Below are 27,688 nucleotides of genomic sequence, written 5' to 3' on the forward strand. Positions count from 1 at the left end.
CCTAAACAATGCGCACAGACATGCACACACATACACTAAAATTTGCATGGATTATTTACATTTAGGCTATACACTCAAACACATGCACTCATACACTGTTTTAAAAGAATAAACAAACATAACTAGAAGCAAAGCAAAATAATTTATTCATTACTTTCATTTCCATTGTAGAATTTCACAGTATATACCCTCTGAATATATTAAACAGACTTTGTGATTTAAGTTCAAATTATTGCACATACATTTGTTGAAGAGAGACTGAGGCAGCATTTACTGGAGTTCAATAAAAATGTTCAAATGTGTTTCATTATATACTCGCCAAATGTTCAGGAATTGTGCATTATCACTTCGGAAGTCCATAGTGCTGGTTTAATAACATACACGTGGGTTCACTGTGGCTACCGCAATGAGATATACAACACGCTCTCTATTGAGAATAAAAAGATGCAACCAAAATCTAACAGTGTTTTATTGCGCTCACTGTTTACAATAAAGCTAAATGAGTCATGCATTTCCTTTATTGTTTGCCAAAGAATCTCTACAGTGTTCTTGAAATATCAACAGCCAATGTGTGCATGCATTGTAAGCACTAATATAGACCTGTAAGGGGCGCTATTTATCAGTGGCAACTATGAAAGTGTTTGAATGAGAGCAACTTCACTTTGTTCACAGTTCAAACACAGTTACTTCCGTGATAAAACATCAATAAAACTGATGAATGTTTGGATTGTGTGCTTTATGGCGTGTATATTTGTGTTGTTCATCATTGGTGTTTGAGCATTAAATTGTTCTAGTGTCCTTCCTCAGTTTCAGTCATTCGTTGTGCTGTGGGTGCGAGTAGCTCTTTAAATCCAGCCGTGTTTCTATAAACCCAAAACAAAACGATTAATGCAGCAATCGTTAATGTCCCATTTTCTGTTGAAGGGTCGACTCGACCAAAATGATAAAACTTGCCGTCTTTTACCTGCTATTGTGTCGTATATTCCTGTCTTAAGTCTTCTGATGTAATACGACGTGTCTCGGTAAAAAAAATGCAATGCGCCATGTTTGAATATTTCGGAAATTCAAATGAGATTTGAGAGTTATAATTGAGGGGGATATGACTTCAGTTTCAGTCTGTACTCATGCAAAGCGACTGTATGGCTTCAGAAGACTTGGAATATAGTGCACAAGTCAAATTGTTCAAAGTTATTTTGATACGTTTTTCTGGTGCTTAATGTGGTGTCACTGTCAACAGACAGTAAAATAAAATGGTTGAAATGGGAAACATTGGTGTAAGTAGTTTGGAATGTTTTATTATTATTATTTCTTTAAAAATATATCAGTGAAACATTTTTGTTTTAAAATGTATTTGATAATCTTTTGTGCACCAAATCAAAGTCAGTTGGTGTAACCAAAAAAAGCAGAGCGAGAGAGAGGACTTATTCGAGTTGTATTCCGGGGGCTTTCACACTAGCACTTTTGGTGCGCACCCGGGTTCGAATGACGTCAGAGTTCGGTTCGTTTGGATGATGTGAACGCTGTCTTCCGAACTCGTGTGCGCACCCGCGAACCATACTCTGGTCTGCTTAAAAAGGTGGTCTGGGGTACGGTTCATGTGAACTCCAGTACGGTTCGCTGCTGATATGAACGCAATCGAACCAAACCGCGGAAGTGAACCGCTATTGATGACGTATAATGCAGTCTCAGTCTCACGCGTCACTTTCAAAATGAGCGGAAAGGGTTTACTTTGGTCTTCCGATGAAATTGAAACCTTGTTAGCTAGTGAAAACTAAACACAAGTAAACATCAAAACAGTTCCTAAAAAATTTCCTATCCTAACACTTAACTCTACAAAATATTTGATAAACGTTAGCACCCGCACTGCAAGCAGAGAGATGATTTCTGCTTGCCTTCGCAAAAATTGTCTTCGGCGGACAGCCCGCTGTCTTTTGAACGATTTCAGTATTTTTGCGGCAGACAGACGCAAGTGTGTTTCTGTATCTTGATGTTGAAAACAAAACCAAAGGTTAAAAGAAAGAAGAACAAATGTGAACCGAGCAAGTCTATTCATTTTGACCCCTTTTCATTTCGCGGTTATCAAGCAACACGATTACGCACCAGCTGCAGCTTGATGAGGCAAGCGTACCGCGGTTCGGATACAAATATATAATGTGAACACAGTCCATCGGGGGCAGGGGGGAGCAATCGAACTCGGGTTCGGAACAGGCAATCGAACCAAGTGTGAAAGCCCCCTAAGAGTTTCAGAGATTGGCTACATCTGCGGGGATAACCCATAGTGTCAGCTATGATGCAGCATTCATGACTGAATTGAAAGTGAACCTGGTCATTTGTCAGAACGAGCTAGTGTTGTGCATGTGTGCCTTCGTTACCTCTCTCGTCTGTTCTGGAGAATATAAGACCGTTCTCTCCTCATCTGCTGGAGTTTCTCTCTGACTAAAGTTTTCTGTTGTTGCTCGTCCTCCTAGAACAATTGGGCAATTACGCACATGTGAATGGCTGACCAGCACATTGCAAATCCGGGTTAAGTTCAATCAACATCATTTGCGGCATAATGTCGATTACCACAAAAATAGTTCTGACTAGTCCCTGGTTTATTTCAAGTAAAAAGCAAAAATCTTGGTTATAGTTACAAGACACTTACAATGTGGCAAATCCTTAAACGTTAAAGACCCATCGTTTTAAAAGTTAACTAAAAGCGTAAACATTAAGCATTAACGTGTTATAAAACAAGTGTGTGTACCTGACGTAGTGTGTCGGTTAGATGTCTGATTGTGTCCTCCTGTGTCAGACCCAGAAGATCTTCATCTGACTTGCGACTCTGGACGATTGCCAGTCGCTCTTGAACCTGAACACAAGAAAACAACAATTTTAACAACTAATAAAATTGGCCTTAAGATGAACGTTATTTTTAACAAGAGTCCTGATTATTAAAGTGACACCATTACACATTTCAGCGAAGATAGACCTTATTCACGCTAGCGCCATCTTTGATTTTTAACGGGAATGACAACGAGGCTGTGAGGGATAGACTTACAGTCTCTTCAATGGCATGAACGGTATAAACCTGTAAAGCTCCTAGATCACATCTGATTTTCCACAACTCATGTTGTTTGGGGTTCTTTGTATACTGAATGTTCTTGGAGCGATATTTTATCAATGTTTTGTCTGTGGAAAGATCCAAAAGCACTTTAAACTGCAGATAAGCCCACTGAAGAGACAGTAAGTCTATCCCGCACAGCCTCGTTGTCATTCCCATTAAAAATCAAAGATGGCGTTAGCGTGAATAAGGTCTATTGGTTTGTTAGTCAATGTGAAGCAGACTTTTGCAAAGAGGCATTTCACAGGCAAAGAGGTCAACCAATAATAACAGAGGTTATGTACATATATACAAGTAGCAAAAACAGCTTGTTAAATAATATGGGTCAAAAATTGTGAAACAATTACACACATTTGAAAATAAAATGTTTTGTCCAAATCTATTAAAGAAATATTTCGGGTTCAATATAAGTTAAGCTCATTATGCGACATCATTTGTGGCATAATGCTGATTACCATAAAAACGTCTCTTTTATTTATTAAAAAAAAAAATTAAACGATTCTGGGCTCCAGTGAGGCACAAACAATGGAAGTCAATGGGGCCAATTTTTTAACATTAAAATACTCACTTTTTCAAAAGTATAGACACTAGATTTAAACTATATGTGCGCTAACATGATTTTAGTGTGATAAAATTACTTTTTTCCTGTGTAAATTTACAGCCAATTTTACTTAACTTTGTTGTCATGACGATGAAATGTCAACAAACACTAAAATGACTGTAAAAATAACAATTTAAACAAGTTTACAGCTCAAATAATATATGAGTTTTAACAGAAGAATCAATGTAAGTACTTTTAAAAAATTGTAAACTTCACATTTCTGCCTTTTAAAGGGGTCATGACATGAGAAACCAAATTTGCCTTGATCTTTTGGTATATAAGAGGTCTTTGTATCATTAAAACGTCCTGCAAGTTTAATATTTTAAGACGTCCTCCCCATTCTAAACGAATCATTTATTTAATCAAGCTCAAAATACAGCTCGTTCTGGATTCATGGTTAGAAGTGACGTGACGGTTAGAAGTGACGTAACAGCGTTTGCATATGACCGCCTCCAGCACAACATAACTACGCTATAAGCGCAAGACAACTACGCTCATTTCGTATCGCCGTGCGCCTCACAAGTGTTCAGTCGATGGACAGCGAGCTCTGACAGAGACTACTTGTGCACAGGAAAATTACGATGCCACACAGATGTGCTGTTCCTGGCTGTGGTCAAACAAAACCTCTGAATAAGCTGCCGAAAGATCCAGACGTCAGGGAAAAATGGATGCAGTTTATTTTTTGCGGACATCCCACTCACGGCAGTGTTAACTTAAGCGTTTGTTCTGTACATTTTAAGGATGACTGTTTTGAGAACAAATCTCAATATGATGCTGGCTTTGCCAGAAAACTGTTGCTCAAAGATAAGTCCGTGCCGACTATTCTGGGAACAACGACGACGCAAACTGTAAGTAATCTATTTTTACTACTTTTTTATCTTTTTTATCTTTTTTTTTATCTTTAAACTACTTTTTAAAGCGCAATTTCATTCATTATGAATAATCACAGTGTTTTTACTTAGTTTACTTGCATATTGTTCTGGCTGGGGGCGTCAATAATTGATACATAGGCACTGACGTTAGCCAATCATAACAGTGGGCGTTAACACTGAAGTCTTAAATGGAAACGCCCCCAAAACAGACTGTTTGAATCAGAGGATGAGAAACAGGGTGGGAAAAGGTCATAAATCACTAGATTTTAAAAGTTTTTCTTAAAAAAAAATATATTAATACTATAATTGCACCTAAGGGAACATAATAATACAATAAAAAAAACCATGTCATGACCCCTTTAAAATACTCACTTTTTCAAAAGTATAGACACTAGATTTAAACTATATGTGCGCTAACATGATTTTAGTGTGATAAAATTACAGCCAATTTTACTTAACTTTGTTGTCATGACGATGAAATGTCAACAAACACTAAAATGACTATAAAAATAACAATTTAAACAAGTTTACAGCTCAAATAATATATGAGTTTTAACAGAAGAATCAATGTAAGTACTTCTAAAAAATTGTAAACTTCACATTTCTGCCTTTTAAACCCTCTAAAAATTGCCTCCATTTTGCTCTTATGCCACAAATGCTGTCGATTTGACATGAACTTGTATTGAACCTGAAATATTCCTTTTAAATTATTTAAAAATACACCAAGAATGTAATTCACACATACACCATTTTAAAAGCATTGAAACAATTGTTTTAAAATATTAATAATACATGAAAAAACGTATCTCTATCAAATCTGCTGCAGTAACCAACATGCAATTCAAAAAAACAGAGAGGACCTCTTGTGTGTGATGTTTCATATATATATATATTTTTTTTTTTTTTATGAAAAGGAACATTTGTTGAGGACAAAAGGAGTAACCCTGAGAAACATCATAATATATGTCAAAAATAAATGCATGACGAAATTTCGACTGTTTCAGGTGACTAACATTAAAAGTAGACCTTGAGCAAAAAAGTGTAGGATATGGCCACTCAATCTGAATATTCTCCTGCATGATTTAGTGTGCTCACTCACTCTGAGTAGCTGTCTGTCTCTGTCTCGCTGCCAGCGTCTCTCTGCTCTCTTCTGGATGTCCACTAGGCAGCGCATCGTCGCCTCCCGCTGAAGCTGCTGCTCCTCACCGTCTGTCGTGCAAGTCTCCTCCTCGCTCCTCTGCTTCTGTCGAGAGGCCTCCATCTCATGTGCCTCAAATGTGTGTGTTCTTGCTATTGCTTGGTCTGTTGTGTTGGTGTTTCCTGTCTGCTGTTGGGAAGTGGGTTGTTGGATGTCACTGGGAGTCTGTCCATCTCTTACGTCCTCATGCTGCTGTCCAGCCTGGACCAAACATGGATATTTGGCATGAAATTAATGCAAATTAAATATTCAGTTTTCGCTGATGGGTAGCTGAATGGTTGAATAATTAGTAGATTATTGAAATAATCGCTAGTTGCAGCCCTAGTGGCCACTGGGGTGGCCAGGCTTTGGTCCATGGTGACCACGGACACCCCTGACCACCCTCATGCTCCGCCATTGCACCGGGGGTTATAGTGATATTGTGTAAATATAACAGGAATAGATATTTTGTTTTAGGGTGACATGGAAGGAAGCAGTGTCCAAGTCTCACAAACTAGCTACTGGGGTACCTCAGGGTTCAGTGCTTGGACCCCTCCCCTTCTCCATATACATCACTAGGATCTAACACTCAGGCAAATGGTTTTTCCTATCATTTCTATGCCAATGACACACAAAATCTTGATCTCATTCCAGCCTGATGATCCTACGGTAGCTGCGCGAATCTCGGCCAGCCCGGGAGACATTTCGGTTTGGATGAAAGAACACCACCTCCAACTCAACCCTGCAAAAATGGAGCTTCTAGTGATTCCAGCGAGCCTAACGGTTCATCACAGTTTCACCATTCGAATAGACTCGTCAACGATAACACCATCCTGGACAGCCAGAAATCTTGGTGTTGTTTTCGACGATCAGTTGAAGTTCACGGGACTTCACGGGACACATTGCAAGATTTGCTTGGTACAACGTTTCGAATACCAGACACTTCCTATCCGAGTATGCTACACTACTCCTTGTCCAAGCTCTTGTTATATCTAGACTGGACTACTGCGATGCCCTTCTGGTGGGTCTTCCTGCATGTACAATCACAGCTCTGCAATTAATCTAGAACATGGCTATGTGATTGGTCTTCAATGAGCCCAAGAGTGCACATGTCACGCCTCTTTTCATCAAACCGTACTGGCTGCCAATGGTTGCTCGCATTAAGTTCTTTAGCCCCCTTTGCATCCTACTCAACTTTTAGATTTACATACTTAAAATCTGTTATCTTGCCACTTTTCTATAACTGATAAAGTTGAAAGAGAGCCATCACAAACTACGGTGTGTAGCACAAAAAGCAAACACATACTCTACAGTGAAAATCACCAGGAAATGGTATCTAATTCAAGCACTATTGGCGTACTCTTAACATATGATATAACCTGTTGATACGCAATCGCCCGCATGCGGTAGTGACGTCACTCTGATTACATTTACAATATAATTTACCATCTATAAATGTAATTAATGTTAACAAATTATACATCTTTTCAAAGGTCTAAGGGTTCAACATTGATATCCGATCTCTGTTTCACGATAGCAATGCTCCAGAAACAGTGATTGAGTTATTTGTGCAGGAGTACAAATGAAAACATGCAATATCAAAACGGGACTTTTATTATGAAAACACGATCGCCAGATGAATCCAGTTCAACACACTTGGGTCAAATGTCCATGAGAAGCGTTCATTGAAAAACATCCAATAGCACTTTTTGTCCATAAAAGTGATAAATCTGAGAATTATTGATATATTCTCCATTGTTTACATGAGATCTCGCCTTCGTCATCGTTCTTCAACACACTGCAATCTGAGCTGCATTCATGTTGTAAAACTGTATATGATCTTATATATTAGAGTCTCATAAACAAAACCAGCCCGTCTCCAAAGTCTATTTTTAAAATTGGGGCCTAGTTTTATTCATAATAGCCGAGCAGTGCCGTCAGATTTAATGTTGTCTTGAGAGGCGGAGCTTTAATTTTACTCTGTGCACCGGCAGCGATTTTACAGAGATTAAAGCTACAGGAACCTCATTTATTGTTCGATCATCTTCAAATTTGAAACGTAACTTCTTTAGACTCGTGGCTTTGGGAACATTGTATTTCTGGGTCATCTTGGCACTTTTATTATTGTTTTTTTAGAATATAAAAACATGTTCAGCACAAAATATTTCCATTACTATAAACTTCAGCTTCTCTCACTTTAAAAAATAACAACATATATTAATTCTGAATCATGTGCAATAAAGCCCAAAGTGTCTTCTTTCAAAAGATACTACAACTGTACCCATACTCCAAAAGGTCCCGTAAATACAAGCATTTAAATGTTCATGGTTTGTGCTCAAAAAGGGGGTGCGTATCAACAGGTTAAGACCCACACTAATGCTCCTATATAGTATAATCTATATAGTTTATACAGTATATGCATAGTTTGTGAGAATATTTAGTGATTGTTTGTAAAAGGAGCACAAAGAAAAATACTGAGAGAGATAAAACACTAATGACAACAGTGGGTCAAAAGGGAAGTTGTGGAAACCAGAATTGGTTTACTTACTGTGATGAGGGCTGAATGGACTTGTTCGGTCTCTGTCCGAGTCTCTTGAGTCACATTAACATGGTGTTCTGGTTGTGTTTCTTCATATTGTGCACTGGGCTGTAGTGACACAGTGCTTATCTGTTTTTGGTGCATGTAAATAGCAGGTTTCTCCTCTTGCACTGCTGTCGCAGCTGCATCCACTTCCTGAAGAGCTGAGGTCACTTTCTGCAAAAGCAACACTTTCTGTGAGTTAATGAACCAATTGAGCTGCTTTAACCCTTGTGCATCAATTAAAAAAAGTTACACATAGGTTCATTATGGACAAAAATGGCCATGTCCAAAAACTGTCATAAAAATATTATAGATTTATATTTTTTTCCACTTTCACTGACATAATTGTTTTAACCAGCATCAGCACTAATCATAATGACCAAACATTCATTCATTTTTAGAATTTTAACCCTTTAAACGCTGGTTTGTTTACATAATGCCACTGTTGTTTTTTTAGGAAAAAATTAAAAATAGTAATTATTTTCAATTTAATAGATGCTAAGCAGAATTTTTTTTCTTTGATTATTAGAGCCTCGGATATGTCAATGATTAACAACAACATTCATTTTGATGCTTTCATATTTTTTATGCAGTATCAGATTTAAATAAAAGCTACCACTCAGGTCCATAATGGACAAAAATGTCCATGTCAAAAAGTGTCATAAAAATATTATAGAATAATATTTTTTCTACTTTCACTGACTTATATTTTAACCAGCATCAGTTCTAATCATAATTACCAAACATTCATTTATTTTCAGAATTTTAACACTTTAAACGCCGGTTTGTTTACATAATGCCACTGTTGTTTTTTATAAAAAATATAATAATTATAATTATTTTCAATTTAATAAATGCTAAACAGAATTTTTTTTATTTTTATTATTAGAGCCTCAGACACATACAAACCACACTCTGAAATCCATACCAACACACTCACACAATTATATATTCATAATGTATCTAATTGGCTCTATAATATGCATAAGCCAAAAACAGCAGAAAACAACAACAAAAGCGATGATATGCCAAACCTGAAAAAATGGCACGATCTGATAAAAAATATTTAAAATGTAAATTTTGAAGCCTTGCCAACATAATGAAAGCATGTTAAACAAGATTGCATAATTTTATAGTTAAATGGCACTGGGATTAAAAATCGCAGTTTTAATGGGTTTCAATGTGCCATTTTTGTCCAAAACGACGCTAAGAGGGAGTATTTTGTGTAACTAGTGCAAAAAATATTTTGTTTAAAGAAAATAGGGTGAAATATTAAAATTCCAATAAAAATTCACACCTGTGGAAAATTGTATGCAGTTAGCATTAACACAGACAAAGTTATCAAAAAAACAAAACTGAAAAAGCCAAAAATGTCCACAAGGATGCACAAGGGTTAAGGTCAGAAATTGTGTTTGTATTTGTACCTGAATCTGATCCTCTCCATGGGCTGGTTTGCTCCAGGCCAGTGTGATGAGAGAGTTTTGTTTCTCGACTGAAATCTCCTCGTCATTTCCTCTGCTCTCAATATGTCGCTCTCTTTCTCCATCTCTCACCTGCTCATCTCTTGGGTCTCTGATGCACAGAATCTCTAGATATGGAGTGTCTTCTGCATCTAAAGCCATGCCACATCCTACATATGCAAAAATATAGAATACTGTAAATGCATTACATCCCTAACAAAAGCAGTACTGGGTAATTAGTGACATTATCTCTTACCAAAATGAATGATAACCGATGCTTAACATAATGAAAGATTCTTTTAATGTTTGGCATTTACCGGTGCACAGGTCTTGTTTTTCACTATCCGACGAAGCTTCACATTCCTGCTCAATTCTCTCTTTTTCCTAAAAGAGACCCAGAACACGGTATCATTCATGCTATCTCCTCTTAATCCCCTTCATTTATATATTCAGTTAATCTCTTGAAGTTTACACTCTTAAAGACCCCATGAAATGGCTTTACGAGTACAGTTTTGTTTCCTGTGTTGACATATTTCCATTTGGGAGTGACATATTCAAGGGCTCGTCCTTTTTCCTCAATTAGCCAATAGGCTTTAGTTTCATCACAGCCATGAAACATGACTTACTATTTGGTGGTGGGTTGCAGGTGGATGGGACATTCGAATTCTAGAGGGCATTTGATGGTGCAAAAATCTGAGTAGTGCAAGATGAGTCATCAAAACTTTTGGTCTGTTTTCTTGAAAAAAAAAAGACTCTTTATTTTCGTGACCGCTCTAAGCGCAACGCTTCATGCTACGACCATGCGCAACATCTTATACAATTTTCGTGAGAGCGCTAATTCTAAGGGCAATTTTCGTGCCAGCGCAAGTGGGCATGGGTGGGAGTGTTTGCGCTCTCTGTGGGTGTATACGCGCGTTAATCGGGTATCGCAAAGCGCAATTAGCTATTTTCCTAAAAATAGGTCACTGCGCTAAGACGTTTCAGCACTAAGTCTAAAACCATTGCCTACATCAACCAGCAGGTGGTAATGAAGTTCACGTCCAAACTCTGAACATGTAATTATGTCCCAGACAATCACAACTGTAGCCGTTTTAGGAAACGTATGAAATGCCTTGTTAATGACAGAGGTCAACAGAGGTCAACAGAGACTGGTTTGAACTGACAAAGTCTACGGTAACTCAGATAACAGCTCTGTGCAATTGTGGTGAGAAGAATATCATCTCCGTATGCTATTCTGAGATGTGGGTTGGCACTGTTTTGGTGGCACGAGGGGGACCTACACAATATTAGGCTGGTGGTTTTAATGTGGTATTCACTGTGCATCTTCACATTCATCCAAGAGCTGAAACATTTCGCTTTCAGAGGCTTTATATAGAGGTAGGATGAAAATAAGTTGGACACTTGAGGTTAAGTCATTCACTAAGTAGGGAGCAAGGGTGCATCCTATAGCTTTCTATGCAGCTAAGTGCATTTACTCCCAAAATTCAACCAAATTTCAGTTTCAGGATGATGTTTGGACCACTCAACATGTTTGGCAGACATATTTTACAATGCTACATTTTATTTTAACATGGTTAGCAGTGATTGGATGATGCTGGCCTAATAATTTTGATCAGAATTATTAATTCAGCTTTATAGAAAATCTATAACGTTTCAAAAACATGAATAACCAACACTCCTGTAAACATACTAAACAATATGATGAAAAAAAATCCATCTTTCTATGGCTTAGTGTTACTTAAAATCTCACAACTTAGTCTTGCTGTCCAAACATGTGGACATACATTCTTAGGAAAACAATTTGTTTTAGAAAACATTCGTATATTTTGCTTGTTTATTAGGTGCTACTAGTTGCAAATCTCAATATTTTAACAGAGCGTACATCCAAATCCTGTCAAGAACCACATTTTCCATGCATAAATGGAGCGTGTCAGAGATATTCAGAGTGGTAACAGGAAATCGAATGGGGAAAAAGAGTGGGAATGAACGCGGATTCGCTGTCGCTATGACAACAGTACACATTCACCCCCACGCTACGCCCTGCTCCAGGGGCGCTGTTTCATGGCTGACCCTGCACTCTGACCCCAGTCAGTGGTGGCTCAGCGGTTAAGGCTCTGGGTTACTGACCGAAAGGTTGGGGGTTCAAGCCCCAGCACCGTCAAGATAACACTGTTGGGCCCTTGAGCAAGGCCCTTGAACCTATCCGCTCCAGGGGCGCTGTTTCATGGCTGACCCTGCGCTCTGACCCCAACTTAGTTGGGATATGCGAAAACAACTGCATTTCATTGGCTCTGTACCTGTACTCTGCACAATGACAATAAAGTTGAATCTTAATCTTAATTAGCACATTGCACATGCAATTTTGCCAAACCCACTTGAGCCTAGACTTAGTGCATGCTTGCACAAAAACACCAGAACTTTAAATTTTGGTATTGACTTTGCACAAATGACTTAAAGCGTAGTGCTAAGCTTAGCCCTCCTAAAATAGGGCACTGAATAAATGCACAAAAAGAAGGTTTTCAAAGGAGAAAAATTATTATTCTGAAAAACACTTTTGAAAAATTTATTTTTATGTTTGTTAATGTAAAAATCTGGAAATAAATGTGCCATTACAGTGTCAGTGTTCACTCTACTCTGGCCTCTGGTAGACTGCGCTGGTACATGTGAATGCACAGCTTCATGCAGGTTGTGGAAATTGGGTCTGTGTAGCTCACTCTCATATTTGTGCAGCACCGTCCAAAGACCTTCAGGATCCTACGAAGGCAGGTCTCATTCAAATACACACATATAGATATATTCTGTTGTGTACACCAAATAAAACATAACATGTTTACAGTATTTTTCATGTCACACTTTACAATTAGCTTGCATTCGTTACCATTAGTTGTTAGTTCATGGTACATAATGCATTCACTAACGTTAATGAATAGAATGTGTAGAAAGTGGGAAACACTTAACAGTAAGTGTGGCAGGGTGGGGCCGGGTTGTGATTATACACACCTGGTCCCTTATCAGGCTAATGAAGCCTCTGAGAGGGATAAGGGCCGATGACAGACGGTGGTGCGACGAGAGAGAGTTAGTTTACGGACGTGTTTGTCTTTTAAGTTTATCATTAAAACTATTATTTATATTGTCAAGCCGGTTCTCGCCTCCTCCTTTCCATTGGTCCCTTTACACTGGTGCCGAAATCCGGGAAGGAGGAGGGATTCGCCATAGTAGAGTTCTCGCCACTACCGTCCACCCCAACGGAGCAGCCGAGGCCATCTGCCGGGGACGAGGAGCCCAGCCGCCTGGAAGAGGACGATGGCCGCCGACCACGAGGGGAGGAGGGGCTCCTAACCGACCGCCTGGAGCGGTCAGGGCCGCTGCCAGAGGCGCAGGAGTCGCCTACCGGCCGCTGAGTGTTTGAGACCGCCGACCGGGGAGGGTCTCGCTACCGACCGCCTGGAGCGGGAGTACCGCTGCCAGGGGCGGGGGAGACCCCTTCTGTTCCCCGAGAACGCGACGGGGTGTTCCGTCCGCCAGGGGCTGGAGGTCTGCCTCTGATCCGCCCGGAGAGGCGCAGCTGTCATCCGACAGAGGGTGGAGGAGTGGCGTCTGGAACAAGCTACAGCATATCCGAGAACCGGCTTGACAATATAAATAATAGTTTTAATGATAAACTTAAAAGACAAACACATGCTCTCTCTCTCGTCGCACCACCGTCTGTCATCGGCCTTTATCCCTCTCGGAGGCTTGATTAGCCTGATAAGGGACCGGATGTGTATAATCACAACCCGGCCCCGCCCTCCGCCCTGTCACAGTAAGTTTTAATTTGTTTACATTAGTTAATGCATTAGATATCATGAACAAACAATGAAACAATATATTCTTTACAGCATTTATTAGTCTTGGTCAATGTTAGTTCATAAAAATATAATTGTTCATTGTCACAAATGAAAACTTATTGTGAACTTGACATATGCACTGTGGCTTTATATATACTGTGTGTGTATTATTTATATATATATATATATATATATGTATATATATATATATATACAAATAATGGTATAAGCTATTAACACCCCAGTGCAAGTAGTGTCAGATATTATTTGCACCCATATTTAAATACTAATATACAGTATTTGGGCATCACTGCAGTGTGTTTATTTAGTGTCCCACAGACACAATACATTAACCCTTACCCCTAAACCTTCCCTTAGACTAACCATAGTTTCACCATGGTTACTGTATTACCACCATATTTCTGTAGTAACACCATGGTTAATTGCATTGGTGATTAAATGCATGGTAAATCTATGGTTCCTGTCCTGTGCGTTACTATAGTAATACACTGATTCAATCTACAATACAAGTGATGCCGAGCCGCGGGAACAAGTGCGATCGACAGACCACGCCTCCAGATCAAAGCCTACTCTGTGACCAAATCACTGTGATGAAATCAACATGTATATTCATTTTGATGTATTATTTTAAGTAGTGTTAAGGGAAATATTCAGAGTGGAAACAGGAAATCGAACAGGGAAAAGAGTGGATTCTCTGTCGCTACGACAACAGTACACATTCACCCCATCGCCACTGCAGCGACATCTACGCGCCACTGCTGGGGGTGCAAATAACCGCACTGTGTGGCAGATACTATTTACACTGGAGTGAAAATAGTCATAATACTGATAATAGGGTTCCTGTAGCTCAACTGCTGGAATATGGCTCTAATGGGTTCGATTAGCATCAAGTGTATGCCTTAATGCACTGTAAATTGATTGGGATTAAAGCATCTGACAAATGCATAAATGTCAATGTAAATAAATACCACAGTAGTGTATTGCTATGCTATTCCGAACATAGCCTATGTGTATGTTTAAGTGTGTGAGAGTCACCAAATCTGGAAGAGAGTATAAAATGGACCAGGCCTCATCCTCCTGTGCTAGTGTTAGCTGGGTCAGTAAATGAACGGCACATTCGCCCCATGAGACTTCTGTCCCAGAACAGCCTGCGGTCAGTGAGTCCTGCAGAGCTGCTTTTATCTGCTGCAGTCTCAACACACAGCTCACATCCTCTGTATTTCCCTGGACCATGTCTTAAAGACACAAAACACTGAATGAAAACCAGAGAAGACATATTTTAAGTGCAGATGCCATTCTAATGCGGAGCTGCTTGTCAATGTGATAAATCCCTCTGGCTTGATAATTATATATTTGTATGTAGTTGATTAACCGTTGCTGTCTGGCATGCTTTTGAGGCCCTGGAGGTCGGTCAGGGAAATCCTGTGCAAGATCTCCACCAATTGTTTCCTTTCTTGCTCTTGACACAGAACCAAATATTGCAGCACAGCCTGATGGGTAAGAAAAGAAACAATCCAAAAGGATTATACGCAAAACAGGTAAATGTACAAATATTGCTGCCTTTAAGTTACCTCGGAATAATCATATATACACATAGTACTGTATATATAATTTAGGATTTAGCAGTTCAATTAAAATACATTTTTGGTAAAACTTCCTATGAAGCCCATATTTATAATGCATTGTAAAGGCATTATACTGAATTCATAGTGTCTCATAACACACCTTATAATATGTTATAATTATCCATCCATCCATCCATCTTCAACCGCTTATCCGAAGTCGGGTCGCGGGGGCAGCAGCTCCAGCAGGGGGCCCCAAACTTCCCTATCCCGAGCCACATTAACCAGCTCTGACTGGGGGACCCCGAGGCGTTCCCAGGCCAGTGTGAAGATGTAATCTCTCCACCTAATCCTGGGTCTTCCTCGAGGCCTCCCAGCTGGACGTGCCTGAAACACCTCCCTAGGGAGCATCCTTACCAGATGCCCAAACCACCCCAACTGACTCCTTTCGACGCAAAGGAGCAGCGGCTCTACTCCGAGCTCCTCACGGATGACTGAGCTCCTCACCCTATCTCTAAGGGAGAAGCCCACCACCCTTCTGAGGAACCCCATTTCGGCCGCTTGTACTCGTGACCTAGTTCTTTCGGTCATGACCCAGCCTTCATGACCATAGGTGAGGGTAGGAACAAAAATTGACCGGTAGATCGAGAGCTTTGCCTTTCGGCTCAGCTCTCTTTTCGTGACAACGGTGCGATAGAGCGAGTGCAATACCGCCCACCGCTGCCCCGATTCTCCGGCCAACCTCCCGCTCCATTGTCCCCTCACTCGTGAACAAGACCCCGAGGTACTTGAACTCCTTCACTTGGGGCAATACCTCCTTCCCTACCTGGAGTACACACTCTATATATAATTATAACAAGTTATAATACATTACAAGACTTCCCTTATTAATAGTTATATTTAAAGTGTATAACACATTAAAACACAAGCAGTCAAAAGGCTTTATGATGTCATCATATTATAAGTGGTCTTTGTCTGCTTTAAGTAAAGTTACAAAAGCAATAACTTCTTATAAACAGCCGTAACATCAACGTGCAACATACAACTCATTACAAGTCAAACTTATATATTGGAAGTTATTTGTAAAATGAGTTTATGCACAAAGTTTATTAAATAGAGTTCAATATAGAATAGAACTTTGTAGCTCAAAATGTAAATAACACTTGAATGAGTGTTATTTATTATTTTGTGCATGTGTAATGTATATAACTTCCAGCATGACTTGTAATGTCTTATAGCCACTTAGTGGATGTTTATAAGAAGTCATTGCTTTTGTTACTTTACTTAAAGCATACCTATTATATATATATATTACAAATATATATATAAACATTATAACTTCTGCAGATAAACTGGATGTTGCTTGTGTTACAATGCATTATACTCTAAGGCAGGGCTGGACTGGTAATCTGGCATACCGGCATTTTCCCGGTGGGCCGATGCACTTTGGGGGCGATCAGGGGCGGGCTGGCCATATGGAGAATCGAGCGGGGCGATGGGTCGGCCACGAAATGGGCCAAATTGGCCGCAATAAGCTAAAATGAGTTATATGACTTTAAAATGCATTATAAATATAGGCTTCATAGAAAGTGTTACCGAAATGTTGTATTGGTATTAATTCAATTGTAATTGAGAATGTTGATTCAGAGTTCCCACAAACTTTTTGACCTATTCATTTCCATGATATAACTTTTCCACTGGTTCGGATTTCTGATGAGGATTTTTAAAAGTACATTTGACAGTCACAAAGAACAATTTCAAGGCAATGAAAAATGTTTGAGTGGAGCATAACTACACATTTTTATATTCACAATGCTGTATAAGCATTATAGCAATTTACATGACTTTTTAAGATTTTGATTAAGGTGTGAGTTATGAGCATGAGGTTTTCATTGAGGAAATCCGCTGGTCATTGGGAAGCTTCAGAAAGTTAGAGGTGGGCATGGGACAGTCTCAGTTTTCTAATGATTTAATCATTGTTTCTATGGACACTGAAGATCGCGGAGACAGAGCAATATGGAGCGCATCCGTTTGAATTGACTAGCATGATTGGTCAACACATTAAGAAGCTTCAAAATATGGGGAGGGTGGCAGCTTTTGAAGAGGGGACTTGTTTGTGGGGAAATGGGGCAAATATCTGGTGTTTTTGGAGGGCTCTCGGGGAGGGACAGTGGAGAGAGAGAGGTGTAGTGGTTAATGTGTGTGATTATTATATATGTGTGTATATATATATTATTGTTTTGTTTTTGTTTTTTTGTGTGTCTATAATCATGTGACCACTGGAGTGTTGTTGGGGGTCAGGGTGGGTTTTGGGGGGTGTAATAGTGGGGGTTAAGTGTTGATTCTCCTTGTATATGTTTTTCTTTTCTTTGTTTAATAAATATATATATATCAATAAAAAAAAATAAGCTTCAAAACAACAGTACTTCTTTGAATTTCGAAACACAAAACAGTCAAAAACTTGTTTTGGGAGGCCTGGGTATCTCAGTGAGTAAAGACGCTGACTATCACCCCTGGAGTCGTGAGTTTGAATCCAGAGCGTGCTGAGTGACTCCAGTCAGGTCTCCTAAGCAACCAAATTGGCCCGGTTGCTAGGGAGGGTAGAGTCACATGGGGTAACCTCCTTGTGGTCATGATTAGTGGTTCTCTCTCTCAATGGGGCATGTGGTGAGTTGTGTGTGGATCGTGGAGAGTAGCATGAGCCTCCACATGCTGTGAGTCTCCGCGGTGTCATGCACAACGAGTCACGTGATAAGATGCGCGGATTGACGATCTCAGAAGCGAAGGCAACTGAGACTTGTCCTCCGCCACCCGGATTGAGGTAACCATGCCACCACGAGGACCTACTAAGTATTGGGAATTCTGCATTCCAAAATTGGGGAGAAAAGATAATAATTTAATAATTGACTAGCATGATTGGTCACCACATTAAGAAGCTTCAAAATATGGGGAGGGTGGCAGCTTTTGAAGAGGGGTCATCCAGAAGACTGGGAAATTTAGACTTGCTTGTGGGGAAACGGGGCAAATATCTGGTGTTTTTGGAGGGCTCTCAGGGAGAAAAGAGGATAAAAAAAACAACAAAAAAAACGTTTTGTATAAAATCACATTTTTGCATTAACAGCCCATTGCGTCTACCGACTCATAATGACATGTCACATGTGAAACAACCCAGTAAATTCCTTAAATATTTCACCTTTTGGGATTTAAGACAACTGTGAGGTTATCCTAACTTATAGATGTTATTTATGATGCTTTATAAAAAATAAAAAAAATGCAATAATTTTTATTGTTCTTAAGTTTTTTTCTTAAGTTACAAACTAAGAAAAAAAATGTAGTTAAGAAGAATTTTTTCTTAAAGGGATACTCCAGGATGTTGCATTAAGCTTTGTATCAGTAGAAAACCAGTAGTATTTTTGAATAACCCTGCTTCCCCCCCTCATATCCCCATGATATGAGAGAAAATTTCATTTTTAGTCTGGAAAAATCCTCGATGACGCTAAAAATCGTCATTTTAGGCCATCGGAGGATTTTTGGGACAGAGGCTTTAAACTACAGCCAGTATTAGTAGCTAGTTCCAGATGTTTTCACCACGCCCATATGAGGCGGATCTTACTCATAGAATGTAAAGATAGTGTCAGCCATCTTTAAGCTAAGCTAACAGGCTCTTGCTCTGTAAAACTTTGTATAATAGTCTAATCACGATGGCGGAAGAAAGTTTTGAAGTAATGACAGATGGGGATTTCGAAGATCTTTTGTGTGAATCGGATGCTCGCGGCTACCTATACGAGCCGCAATACAGCGACGAACAGTTGCGGGAGATGGAGGAACAATAGGCGGCCGGAGCAGCTGCTGCAGCAGGGGAGCAAGACCTGCTTGGCGGTCAGGAGGAAGAGCCCGGCCAGACTCGAGCTGGGGCTGAACTGGTGGTGTCAGTGCTCTCGCTATGCGTCTATGCAAACAGATAGAGAGTCCTATTGCTGTCGCGAATTTCAGCGATGCCATTTTCTTCTGCATGAGATCGCTGAATCCGCTGATGAAACTGCACCGCTAGCATGTGTAACTGAGCACCCAAGTTTTGTACCACACATGGACAGGGGGGTCCTGGAAACTTATTTCAAGATCCCAAAGATAAATTGGAAACGCCATCAAAGCCTGCAGGGACAAATGGACGGCTTAGTGTAAAGTGAGTATTTGTTTTGTATTTCTTTTTGTTACTAAGACGTAATGTACAGAGTTTGGACACCCGGCATAATCGTGGTTTGGGAGTGGCCTCGTAAGTGCGGCAATGCAAGTGCATTCTGGGAGTTGTTGTCTTTCAGCCACATGAGTAAAAAATACATTTTTTGCCTTTTCTCAGTCTAGAATGCTTCAAATTCAAAAATAATTTCACATTTCTACTACATAATTGACCACTATTAAATACACATTCATCTTCCCACAGCTGGAGTATCCCTTTAAGTATGTTTCGTGAATCCGGCCCATGGATGGGCCCACACCCTTATAACATTTCCTGATATCCCCAGGTCTTTCCATGACCGTGTTGATGGTAGATTTTAGCTTGCACTTATTTGTGAACAGTTTTCATTAGTTTTTTGTACTTATCTTTTCAACATATGTGTATGTGCATACCTGTTGTGTGCAGTTTGATGTCTTGCGGTTTTGATGTTTTTTCGTAATGTGATCTTGATTTTCCTGGAGCCAAATTCTAGCAAGATCCTGACTGACCGAGCCTCTCATATAAGGCCTAGAGGACACAGAGAAGGTGAATTAACTAGCACACTGTAGCGCCGAAGCAGGTACTGTAATGTTTCAAATATGGGTGGTGGTGTGTCCACTTCCCAAACGTAAAACTCACCATCTGTCCCAGTGTTGCCTAGCGACCAGCAGCGCCGTGTAGGACTGATTTTCTCTCTCGACTCTCCGCACAGCAACACACATACTGAGATACATTACACGAAGGGCTTCCTGCCCCACTCTGTAAGGGCAATAAATCACATCACAACATCTAGCTTTGAGTACAATTACGGGTGCTATTCCTAATGCTTATAAGTATTGTGAAAAGGTTGTTTGGTGCACCATTTGTGCTACAGACATGTATGATGCCTCACATCAAGCAGTTTGTTGAAGAAGGGGGCCAGAGTCATACCTATCTCTGATAGCACACGTACATCACTCAGACGTCAATCTGATCTGTGCTTTTACATCTGGAAGATGCATTTTTTACATTTGCTTTAGATACAAGACGGTTCCTCTCGGACGGACGGTTCCTTTTTAAGCTTAAAGTGCCTCTTTCAAATTATTTGAATAAGTAAAATGTAGAAATTTTACCAAACAATTTGAGCAAATGAGCTTTTAAAAGGCAACTTTAGCTGAGTAGTTCGCATCCCTGAAATAATGTTAGCTGGATGCAAGGGCGTAGACAGGAAGTTACATTTGGGTGGGTGTAAAGGGATTAATGGAAAGGAGGCGGCGAGAACCGGCTTGACAATATAAATAATATTTTTATATAAAACTGAAACAAAAGTCAAACACACACAGGGGTGTCGGACAGCTGTCCGTAAATCTCTCTCTCTGTCGCACTGCCGTCTTCGGTCGATCTTTATCCCTCTTTGAGACTTGATTAGCCTGATTAATGGCCAGGTGTGCGGAATCACGACCCGGCCCCGCCCTGTCACATTCCTCCCTCGTTCTCTCAGGCCGGGAGCCCCGGCATGACGTACACCCCTCCTTTCCCTGGGGAGGGGCGTGCCTTCCGCCCCATCTGCCGGCAGGTCATCCCCGTCTACCTGGATGATGGAGGGGACACGGGGAGGGAAACCAAAAAAAAAAATTGGCACCTACAATTACCGCTGTAAGGGCGATCGTGCCAAATTAACAAAACATTTTAAAAAGAGAGGGAAAGGCCAACATGGACCGGCAGTGGAAGAGAGAGAGAAAAAAAACACTTACTCGCCGGTTCTCCGATACGCCACAGCTTGGTCCTCAGCCACTCCTCCACCCACTAACGGACGACAGCTGCGCCTCCCCAGGCGGATCGGAGGCAGACCTCCGGCCCCTGGTGGACGGAACCCCCCGCCGCGTTTTTGGTGGACGGTAGGGGTCTACCCCACCACTGGCAGCGGTACCCTCCTCCCCTTGCGGTCGGCAGCCGTTCCTCCGCTTCCAGGCGCCCGGGCTCCTCCGTCCTTCATAGCTGCTCCATTGGGGTGGATGGTAGCGGCGAGGACTCTACTATGGCACATCCCTCCTCCATCCCGGGTTTCGGCACCAGTGTAAAGGGATTAACGGAAAGGAGGCGGCGAGAACCGGCTTGACAATATAAATACACACACAGGTGTTGGATAGCTGTCCGTAAATCTCTCTCTCTGTCCCACTGCAGTCTCCAGTCGGCCTTTATCCCTCTCTGAGGCATGATTAGCCTGATTAATGGCCAGGTGTGCGGAATCACAACTCGGCCCCGCCCTGCGCCCTGTCACAGTGGGCCTCAATAAAAATGGATGGGCCAAATGTTTTTTTTAAAACAAATTAATAACAGAAAAGCAGTGCATTCAAACAGTTCTTTTACACTTTCAGAAATCAGAATTGTGCATTTTTTCAACTATTTTATCAATATATATTTGAAGTCAAAAAATATTCTGGGTGGGCCTTGGTCTAATTTGGGTGGGCCCAGGCCCACCTCGACCCACCCTTGTCTACGTCACTGACTGGAGGTTGTTGAACATTCCCTGTTAGTTGGGTTTATCCATGTATCAACCACCTTTGATGTTGTTAGCCAGTCACATACATCTATCTGGCTTTATTAACAAATGAGCATGCAAGACCTGTTAATGAGAGCTGTGAGAGACTCCTTCTCCTCTTGATAACTAGACTCCAGATCAGACAGGAAGATAACAGCCGACCAAGCCTGTTCCCTCGGTTTAGATGACCAAGAGTGATCTCTGCGTTTGAAACTCTTAGGACAGCCCGGAAAGTCCACTGAACCAAAACTCCTACCAAATCCATTGAAAGAATCTGGGTTTTAACGTCATGGCTTCAAAAAACTGAGATGCACAGAAAGCATTTCTTACCTGTAGCACCGGAGGGCCCCAGGTAGTCTACAGACTTGGAGCCAGTCCCTGTGTGTGTATGCTTGCTGTGCATATGCCCCGAGTTCACACACACTCTCTGTCTGCTCCCATGCTGACATCGAGTCCCACCAAACAACACCTTTGATAATGAGCAAAAAAAAAGTGATAAAATGTAAAGAATTGTTCCGGGTTCAATTTATCCGGCTTTGCATGGTCATGTTTCTCCATAGACGTCCATTATCATAAATATAATTTTTATTAGTCTTCACAAATTGAGTTTCTGTGGTAGTCAACACCAGGGCTGGACTGGGAAGAGAAATCGGCCCGGTATTTTACATATCAACTGGCCCAAAAGTTGAGGGGGGGTCGATGTCCTTTTCAGCATATTGCGGCACCGTTTTGTGGTCCGTTCTGCATAACGTGGCGGCTCATTTAGGCATATCGCGGCCCATTTTGTGGCCGACTCACCGGCCCGCTCGGTTCTCCCGATGGCCAGTCCGCCCCTGATCGGGTGTGTCGGCCCACCGGGAAAATGCCCGGTATGCCAGATTACCAGTCCAGCCCTGGAGAACAGATTCTGTCCATTTAAGTACTTTTGAACCTGGGACATTCCCATAAAAAGAAAATTCTGAGTACTCAGAATTGATCTCTCTTCATCTCTTACCATACTCATCTTGTAACATCTCTCTATAAAGTCGCTCTTTGATAATGTCATATTTATAGTGCAGCAGTTGCAGTATGTCTGTACCACCGTGACACATGTCGCCCTGTCGAAATGTAACAACAACCCTCTGAGAGAGGGATGGTAGGACACTCCAAACACCATCAAGAACAAGTCTGGAATGGAAAACAGGAGGAAAATATTGACCATATGACAGAAATGATTACGATCATGTCATTAAAACAGTGTTGTTGAAGTGACCTGGTGGAAAGTCGTTTGGTTCTGCTCTGAAGACACAGAATAATAAACTGCTCTGAGTTTTGCTCCTAAAAGAAAACAATATACAATAGAACACAATATATAACTATATTAACATATATACATTTAGCAAACACCTTTATCCAAAACAACTTTACAGGAAAAACACAAACATGTGCAAATGGTTTTAGCAGAGGAACAATAACAAGTTTAAAAGTTAACCAGACAAGTTCAGAGGTAGAACAGAGGTGCAAAACTAAATAACTAAAGTCAAATTGTCATTTCATTATATTTCAGACTGCTTAATATCAGAGATGTAGTCATTATACATTAATAATGCAATGCTACAAATATTGAAATATCATTATTGTCATATTTAATATATTTTTATATCAGCTACAATTATTATATTAAATATCATTTATAGTCATATTTAATATACTTTTATATCAGCTACAAATATTATATTAAATGTCATTTATAGTCATATTTAATATACTTTTATATTGGCTACAATTACTATATTAAATGTCATTTATAGTCATATTTAATATACTTTTATATTGGCTACAATTACTATATTAAATGTCATTTATAGTCATATTTAATATACTTTTATATTGGCTACAATTACTATATTAAATGTCATTTATAGTCATATTTAATATACTTTTATATTGGCTACAATTACTATATTAAATGTCATTTATAGTCATATTTAATATACTTTTATATTGGCTACAATTACTATATTAAATGTCATTTATAGTCATATTTAATATACTTTTATATTGGCTACAATTACTATATTAAATGTCATTTATAGTCATATTTAATATACTTTTATATTGGCTACAATTATTAAATTAAATGTCATTTATAGTCATATTTAATATACTTTTATATTGTCTACAAATATTATATTAAATGTCATTTATTTTCATATTTAATATACTTTTATATTGTCTACAAATATTATATTAAATGTCATTTATAGTCATATTTAATATACTTTTATATTGTCTACAATTATTATATTAAATGTCATTTATAGTCATATTTAATATACTTTTATATTGGCTACAATTATTATATTAAATGTCATTTATAGTCATATTTAATATACTTTATATGCTACAATATTATATTAAATGTCATTTATGTCATATTTAATATACTTTTATATTGGCTACAATTATTATATTAAATGTCATTTATTGTCATATTTAATATACTTTTATATTGGCTACAAATATTATATTAAATGTCATTTATTGTCATATTTAATATACTACAATTTATATTAAATGTCATTTATAGCATTAATATACTTTATATGCAATATTATATTAAATGTCATTTATTGTCATATTTAATATACTTTTATATTGGCTACAATTATTATATTAAATGTCATTTATAGTCATATTTAATATACTTTTATATTGGCTACAATTATTATATTAAATGTCATTTATAGTCATATTTAATATACTTTTATATTGGCTACAATTATTATATTAAATGTCATTTATAGTCATATTTAATATATTTTTATATTGGCTACAATTATTATATTAAATGTCATTTATAGTCATATTTAATATACTTTTATATTGGCTACAATTACTATATTAAATGTCATTTATAGTCATATTTAATATACTTTTATATTGGCTACAATTATTATATTAAATGTCATTTATAGTCATATTTAATATACTTTATATTGGCTACAATTATTATATTAAATGTCATTTATAGTCATATTTAATATACTTTTATATTGGCTACAAATATTATATTAAATGTCATTTATAGTCATATTTAATATACTTTTATATTGTCTACAATTATCATATTAAATGTCATTTATTGTCATATTTAATATACTTTTATATTGTCTACAATTATCATATTAAATGTCATTTATAGTCATATTTAATATATTTTTATATTGTCTACAATTATCATATTAAATGTCATTTATAGTCATATTTAATATATTTTTATATTGTCTACAATTATCATATTAAATGTCATTTATAGTCATATTTAATATATTTTTTATATTGTCTACAATTACTATATTAAATGTCATTTATAGTCATATTTAATATATTTTTATATTGTCTACAATTACCATATTAAATGTCATTTATAGTCATATTTAATATATTTTTTATATTGTCTACAATTATTATATTAAATGTCATTTATAGTCATATTTAATATACTTTTATATTGTCTACAAATATTATATTAAATGTCATTTATAGTCATATTTAATATACTTTTATATTGGCTACAAATATCATATTAAATGTCATTTATTGTCATATTTAATATACTTTTATATTGGCAACAAATATTATATTAAATGTCATTTACAGTCATATTGTAGCCTATATAAAAGTATATTAAATGATTATGTGTTGTACCTGTATTTTGGCGCTGTAGTTGTTTGTTGAGGATTGTGTGTTTCGTATAGCCGTGTTGATTCTGCCAGCTTTCAACATTTGGTGATCCCAGAACAGCTACAGGAAACATGAAGTTGTTGACGTAATTTTACAAAATGTAACCATTCAACCTGGCACATGATTTTCAACTCGAGAGGTACCCAGAGGACTAAACATGATGAAGTTCATATAAAATGAGTGTGTGCACGAAAATACCTCTTCCCTGTTCTCCCGCTGTCTCTCCATCACGAAGAGAACATGCAGAACTCTTCTAGCTGAACATGACGAAACTCCTACCTCACCTCTGACCTGAACACATCACACATCACATCACACATTATCTCTATCTTACTTTTCTAATTCATAATGTGGTTAAGAGAGTGCAGAATATCTCAGTCACCTGTGAAATGGCTCTCTTTGTTTCGTCAGGGCTGGCAGAGATGAGGAAGACACTCTTATAGAGTGAACAGATCCTCTCTACGCCTAACTCATCATCCTCATGTACACCGATGGCCTCACAGACCAAATGCACACACTCTTCCATCCTAAAATGAAAGACCAAAGATCATATTACAAGCTGCTATTTGTCGTCAGGACCGTCCCAATACCCCATTTACCCCACCTTCACGAAAACACCCCTAGAACACAAGTCAGATTTAATTATGATTCAATTGAGACCACCACAAACATGACTAAGGAAAGTGTCTCACCTCTTTGACGAGTTTCAAGATTCATTAATTATACACGATTACAGCAAAGCTGCGTCGAAGTTGCCATGGTAACAATTAGGGTCAGGTTACACCAGTACACTCAAGTCCTGGCTTGTACTCTTCTTCTCTTATTTGACTGCTCTTATCTGGATTAAACAGAGCTGGCCTGTAGTTGGATGCAATCTTTTTTAGGGCACTTGTATGTTTGGTTGATCGCTTTGCTGTCAGTCATGTCGGGGGCATCAGCAATTTCTAGGGGGGGCTTGGTGCAAATCTAAGGGGACGATGCACCCCAAGCGCCCCTCTTAGACCCGGCCATGGAGCTACATAAATCCTCCTGAAAGCCCTATTGTAAGTTAGACACATAAGACAATATTTATGGTTAAAAATAAATTTTAAATGTTCGTTTTAACATTAAGATCTCGTCTTATTTCAAATATACATTTATAATAGTCACCCAAGCAAATGTGACTATAATAAATTGTTATTTTATACATTTATGTAATTAGTTAAGCAGACACCTCACTTGTTATTTTTAATTTAAATTGTACATCTTTTTGTTTTCTATTGTAAATTTGCAAAGTATCAATAAAAACCAATAATAACATTAAAGATGTTTTGTGATTTTTTTTTTATTAAGATAAAAAAAAATTTTTTTATTAAATGTATGTGTAACACAATAAGGTTATATTCGTTAACATATAGAAAATGCATTAGGTATCATGAAGTAACAATCCACAAAATATATATATATATATATATATATATATATATATATATACACACACACAACAGTTAGTTCCGGTCCTCGAATCTGATTGGACGAGAGACGTTCCATGAGCACTGATAGTCTGACACCATCAGCACTCTGACGCTTCACTGTGTTGTGTTCGTGCTGTTCTATAAACTAAAGTGTTTAGAGTTATTGTATGAGTGTCTCTTACATGTGTTTTATATTTGATTTTTTTTTACATTACATATGTTAGCCAGCAGGTGGTGGCAAAAGATAATTTGTGTGTGTAATATGAGCAGTGACGTGAAGTGAACCCCTCAGTCATTGTTTACATAAAATAGCGCTCGTGATCACTCGTATTACTACAACTACACAACTAGAAAATAGCTTTAAACGGCTTTAAATGAACAATTTCAGCATTATGGCTCATCATAGACAGAGACACATTAATCAGATATATTAATTACACAACTCATTACTTACCTATTACTGGAGTTTCCACATTGAAGAAAACGTACTGTTCAAAATGGCGGAGGACATTGCGGTTTCTATAGTGAGAGATTTTTTCACCAGCTACAGTGAAATAGGGAGAATTGCCC

The 27,688-nt window shown here is 38.5% G+C and overlaps 1 protein-coding gene across 1 annotated transcript; it reads right to left on the reverse strand.

Moving 5' to 3' along the window:
- Window positions 1–136: 136 nt before the first annotated feature.
- LOC127623075 (uncharacterized) lies at window positions 137–25,892 on the reverse strand. Its single transcript, XM_052097272.1, has 17 exons — window positions 25,863–25,892; window positions 25,629–25,724; window positions 23,191–23,255; window positions 22,933–23,105; window positions 22,023–22,212; window positions 20,057–20,176; window positions 19,831–19,945; window positions 15,012–15,129; window positions 14,675–14,874; window positions 12,405–12,545; window positions 10,109–10,175; window positions 9,756–9,961; window positions 8,299–8,505; window positions 5,673–5,972; window positions 2,744–2,848; window positions 2,373–2,464; window positions 137–863 (listed from the first exon to the last, which is right to left on the reverse strand). Exons 1-17 carry the CDS (start codon window positions 25,890–25,892, stop codon window positions 791–793), a joined length of 2,298 nt encoding a protein of 765 aa, XP_051953232.1. The 3' UTR covers window positions 137–790.
- Window positions 25,893–27,688: the final 1,796 nt, after the last annotated feature.

Source organism: Xyrauchen texanus, chromosome 29 (genome assembly GCF_025860055.1).
Source record: "Xyrauchen texanus isolate HMW12.3.18 chromosome 29, RBS_HiC_50CHRs, whole genome shotgun sequence".
NCBI classification, from domain to species: domain Eukaryota; kingdom Metazoa; phylum Chordata; class Actinopteri; order Cypriniformes; family Catostomidae; genus Xyrauchen; species Xyrauchen texanus.